Source organism: Primulina eburnea, chromosome 11, assembly GCF_022965805.1.
Source record: "Primulina eburnea isolate SZY01 chromosome 11, ASM2296580v1, whole genome shotgun sequence".
NCBI classification, from domain to species: domain Eukaryota; kingdom Viridiplantae; phylum Streptophyta; class Magnoliopsida; order Lamiales; family Gesneriaceae; genus Primulina; species Primulina eburnea.
In genome coordinates, this window is record NC_133111.1 from 2,357,954 (window position 1) to 2,363,755 (window position 5,802).

Sequence of the window (5,802 nt, forward strand, 5' to 3'; positions counted from 1 at the left end):
AAATTTATATAATATTTGTGTATTAAATAATTATATATATCTTTCCGTAAAATTAAAACTTTATTTAATCAATTTTTATGTGGTGCTATTTCCATAATATTTCTTTTATCATTTCAATTTCAATATTACGAGTATATATCTTGTAACACGATTTCATTGATATTTTTTTTTTTATAAAAGAGACAATCATGCTCATATTTACAATAAAAATAATATTTTTGATATTAAAATAAATTTTTTTATAGATTATTCAAATAAGAGACTATGACACGTGAGACGGTTGGAAGTTATGTGTGTGTATATTATAGATGTTATATAAATTTAACGGTGTGTTTTATGCAGGCCAAAGTAGAAGTTGTAATCGTGACCACAAAGAAAGGAATCTTCAAGGTGGCCCATTAGAAATCGATTTGGGCCTTCAGTTCGTATGGATGGGGCCCTGAACTATCACACGAAGCCTCCCCTGCCACTGATAAGCCAGGCTATCTGAGGCACAGGCTTCGTTCGATTTCGGATTCTTCCACCATCCAAACTGAAAATATGTTTGTGATTGTTGTTTTTTTGGTGGAGAAATCTCATCCATAATAAGTGTTGCTGATTATTGTGAATTTTTCTGTGTTATATTATAAGCCAGGAGCATTTGGGTATTGTGGTTGGCGAACTGGTGAGTGTTCTTCTGGGTCAGAATTTGAATGTGTATGGTAGTTGATTGTTGAGATTGAGATTTACTAAGCCGAGCTGAATTGGAGGATGGAATCGTCGTGTATATTATGTGGCGGAGTCTCGACTGTACTTTACAAGTCTCCTGGTAACGGCTGGCGTCCCGAAGAATCATTTTCTCTGTACAATCGAGTATTGATAGGCTCTCGAATTCCACATCGTATACGGGCTACTGCAAGTACGAAGAGGAGAAGCGGTGGGAAGAAAGGAGAAGAGAAAGTTGGAATTATTCCTAAAAAGAAGCTGGGGCAACCGCGGCAACCTGGTGATCAGAGAAGCTTGCTTACCGTGCATCAAAATGGAGACCCTGTTGGAAGGAAAGATGTGGGGGAAGGCGTGATGAAATGGATACGCCAGGGGATGAAGTCCATGGCTTTAGATATTGCGAAGGCGGAGATGCAGGGGGATTTATCCGAGTTCAAGCAGAGAATGGGTCCGGGACTGACTTTTGTGATCGAGGCTCAGCCTTACCTGAACTCCGTTCCGATGCCTCCTGGCCTTGAAGCCAACTGCCTCAAGACTTGCACTCATTATCCAACTCTCTTCGACCATTTCCAGAGGGAGCTCAGAGATGTTCTCCAAGACCTCCAGACCCAATCGCTTATCGTTGACTGGCGTGAAACCGAGTCCTGGAAGCTGCTAAAGGAACTCGCTAATTCAGGTTCTCTCTCTCTCCCGAGTTGGCCAATTGGCAATCCTGCTCCTCTTGATTTTCAGAGTTTATTTTGCAGCTCAGCATAGAGCCATAGCGAGGAAGACTCCACTGTCCCTCCACGGTGTTCTCGGAATGGACCTCAACAAGGTCAAAGCCATTCAGCGCAGAATCGACGAATTAACCAAACATATGTCTGAACTACTACGTGTGGAAAGGGACTCCGAATTGGAGTTTACTCAGGAGGAACTGAATGCCGTTCCTACACCTGATGAGAGCAGCAGTTCACCAAAACCAACCGAATTTTTGGTCAGCCATGCCCAGGTCGAGCAAGAAATGTGTGATACGATATGCAACTTGAATGCAGTCAGCACAGCTACAGGTCAAATGACTTCTTTGCTGGCCTTATGCGTCAGCGTTCTCTTTACTTAAATTAACTGTGTCTACTCGTGTTTACAGGATTGGGAGGAATGCATTTGGTTTTGTTCAAAGCTGACGGAAGCCACAGATTGCCACCCACTAATCTTTCTCCTGGAGACATGGTTTGCGTGAGAATATGTGATAGTAGGGGAGCTGGTGCAACTTCTTGCCTTCAAGGCTTTGTAAATAATCTGGGAGAGGATGGATGCAGCATCAGTGTGGCTCTTGAATCCCGTCATGGGGATCCCACCTTTTCCAAGCTTTTTGGCAAGAATATTAGGATAGATCGCATACAAGGATTAGCTGATACACTCACATATGAGGTACTGTATGACCTCCCTCCCCCAAAACCAATGAAAGTATAAATAAATTGTGATCCATCATGGCCATAGAGATATACAAATCTACACCATTGTTCTGTGGCTTTCCCCTTTTCTTTCTTGCGTTTACTAAATGAAGTAGCTAGAGATGAGGCCGCATCATAGCCACATTTCAAAAATTATTTACTAATCATGTCAAGATCAAAACAATGTTTACCTGGATAATGTCGTAGATGATCCGGATCTGTGCAAATGAAATGAATATCCGATCAAAGTGGTATCAGCCCTGGATATGAAAATTTAGATCGACTTTCACTTTATATTTTCTGTGAGTTTTCATAAGTTTTTATGTGTTTATCCCTTCATCTCTTTCTATTGGCACAATATATATTTTTTCTTCTTATTTCTATGTTTTATGTGCAGCGTAATTGTGAAGCTTTGATGATGCTTCAGAAAAAAGGTTTACATAAAAAAAATCCATCAATAACTGTTGCAGCTACAGTTTTTGGTGATAAAGAAGATGCTGCGTGGCTTGAAGATAATAAATTGGTGGATTGGGCTGAAATAGAATTGGGAGAATTATTAGACATTGAGCGTTATGATGCGTCACAGCAAAGAGCAATTGCATTGGGTTTAAACAAGAAGCGTCCTATGTTGATAATTCAAGGGCCTCCGGGAACTGGAAAGACTGTCGTGCTTAAGGAACTAATTTCACTTGTTGTTGAACAGGGGGAAAGAGTGCTTGTTACGGCAACTACAAATGCAGCAGTGGACAACATGGTAGAGAAACTGTCTGATATTGGAGCTAATATAGTGCGTGTAGGTAATCCGGTACGAATATCCCCTGCAGTAGCTTCAAAATCTTTGGTGGAAATAGTCAACACCAAACTTGCAGATTTTAAATCAGAATTCGAGAGGAAGAAATCAGACTTGAGGAAGGATCTCAGCCATTGCTTAAGAGATGATTCTTTAGCTGCTGGTATACGGCAGCTATTGAAACAGTTGGGGAAGTCAATGAAGAAGAAGGAAAGGGAAACAGTGAGAGAAGTTCTATCTAGTGCTCAAGTCGTGCTTGCGACGAACATTGGAGCAGCTGACCCATTAATTAGATTGCTCAACTCTTTTGACCTGGTTGTCATAGATGAAGCAGGTCAAGCCATCGAGCCTTCTTGCTGGATACCAATATTGCTGGGAAAGCGCTGCATACTAGCTGGGGACAAATGCCAACTTGCCCCTGTTATCCTATCTAGAAAAGCCCTGGAAGGTGGTCTTGGGGTATCTCTGTTAGAGAGAGCAGAAACTTTGCATGATGGGGTTTTTTCAACTCAGTTAATGACACAGTACAGGATGAATGACGCAATTGCGAGCTGGGCTTCAAAGGAGATGTACGATGGAACACTGGAGTCCTCTTCAAGTGTCACTTCTCATCTCCTTTCTGATTCTCCGTTTGTAAAGGTAAAGTACAGTTTCTTGGTTCTTCATTATGTGGCAACCTAAATCTGTTCCTTGGGCTGTGTCGAAATATGCTTTGTCTGCAACCCCAGAGCAATAAAAAGTATACAATATTGTCGTGTTAAAAGATTGGCCTAGCCCTTAGGTTTAGAGTAGTGAGTGGTGGATGCACAAAATATATGCAACCAAAGCCAAAATCCCTGTCCTGTCAACACAGATTTGTTTAAAATGGGTTCTCTTTCCAAAATAAGCATATGTTTAGGACATGCAAGATTCCCATGTTCAGTGATCTCCAAAGAGTACTTTGAGAGATTTAGGAAGCCAGATTTAATCCTTATAATTTAAGAATGGAAAGAATTTAAATGGCTCTTCGACTTAAATAGTGAATGTGACAAACTCTATGTTGTGATGGCAGTATAGTACTTGGAGAAGTTCTTGAAATGAACAAACGAAAATTATTGAGATTCTGGATTTCTGCCCTCCCAAATCCTAAAAATAATTGCGTCTGAAGTGGGCCGTAATTGAATACTTACTTTATATTTAGAAGATACAAAATGAATTCATTCAAGCTCTATTTGGATTGAAGAGTTTCATTTAATTGATTTGAAATTAAATGACTCCAATAAATGAGGATTTGAAATATCTTGGTTTTGTTAAAAAAATGCTTTAAAATTGAAGAGAATGAATTTGAAATACATGGATTCGAAAATTAGCCAAACAATTTGAGCGGTTTGTATTAAGGATTTGAAATTCAAATCTTCAATTCAAATGCAGCACTGAAGGGATCTTTCTGAGTTCATGAACACAATAAAGCAAGACTCTTACCGCAACTGTGCTCATTATTATCTGTACCCCATTCCAGGCACTTATCTGTGAAGTAACTGAATTAGCTTTCTTTTATCTTGGTACTTCGCAGCCAACGTGGATAACACAGTGCCCATTGCTATTGCTCGACACACGATTGCCATATGGAAGCTTGTCCATTGGCTGTGAAGAGCAGTTAGATCCAGCTGGCACAGGCTCTTTCTATAATGAAGGGGAAGCAGATATCGTCGTGCAACATGTCTATTCTTTGATTTATGCTGGTATCTCATTTACACCTTTTTTTTCTTCATGTAATCTCCTCCAATTCTGATAACCACAATGAGTTGGGGGAAAAATGGGAATCAGAAATATGACTTCCATATAGTTATGGAAATAAAGTTTCATGCGCACCCTTGACGCATTGCACATCATCAATAAATTATATTATAGAAGAGTGATTTGAGGCGAAAGAGATGGAAAAGTAAGAGGATGTGTGCATTCTATACATCTGGTTTTAAGCATTTTCATTATACGCAGGAGTAAGACCATCATCCATAGTTGTGCAGTCTCCCTATGTTGCACAAGTGCAATTACTAAGAGACAGGCTAGAGGAGTTTCCCATTACCACGGGCGTTGAAGTTGCAACAATTGATAGCTTTCAAGGTCGTGAAGCAGATGCTGTTATTATATCAATGGTAAGCTTTAATAATACCTCTACCTCAGTCCTCATAAAAGATTGAAATACTCTTTGTAGCATGCATGATCCGTGCTTGGCTGTTTTTCTTGAGTCCGTGCAGGTTCGCTCAAACAATTTAGGAGCTGTCGGATTTTTAGGAGACAGTAGACGCATAAATGTGGCAATAACACGTGCACGCAAACATGTTGCGATTGTGTGTGATAGCTCCACGATATGCCATAACCCCTTTTTGGCGCGGTTGCTACGACATATACGATATTATGGTCGGGTGAAGCATGCGGATCCAGGTGGTTATGGGGGAACTGGATTTAGTATGACCCCAATGTTGCCTTCATTGAGTTAGTGTGGTGTGGGTAAATTGAAATTTGTATTTCAGATAGCAATTGCAGGTGGGGTAGTCGGGACAAATGTCTAGTAAATATTTAGCATTTCATGAAATGTATTCGAAAATATATTAAGATTCTCAAATTGTTTGGATACAGGATTTTTTATTTAAAAAAAAAAAAGAAATATACAGGAGGTATTGGAGCAACCCAAATTTTTGAAAAGCCTTTACTGCGGATTTTTTACTTAAACCATAGGTCTTTTGGATGGCTTTTCAAACATAAAAAAAAAATCTCCAATTTGTTTTAAATATATATATATATATATATATATCTATATCTGAAAATTTTGGTATTTGGGTCTAAATTTTCTTTTTTAAAGGTAAAAAAATCGTATGCTTTTATTCAGATGCA

General features: G+C 39.4%; 1 protein-coding gene across 1 annotated transcript; it reads left to right on the forward strand.

Moving 5' to 3' along the window:
• Positions 1-408: 408 nt before the first annotated feature.
• LOC140804309 (DNA polymerase alpha-associated DNA helicase A-like) lies at positions 409-5,549 on the forward strand. Its single transcript, XM_073160227.1, has 7 exons — positions 409-1,381; positions 1,452-1,754; positions 1,832-2,115; positions 2,536-3,567; positions 4,481-4,649; positions 4,906-5,063; positions 5,166-5,549. The coding sequence occupies exons 1-7, from the start codon at positions 751-753 to the stop codon at positions 5,406-5,408; spliced, it is 2,820 nt and encodes a 939-aa protein (XP_073016328.1). The 5' UTR covers positions 409-750; the 3' UTR covers positions 5,409-5,549.
• Positions 5,550-5,802: the final 253 nt, after the last annotated feature.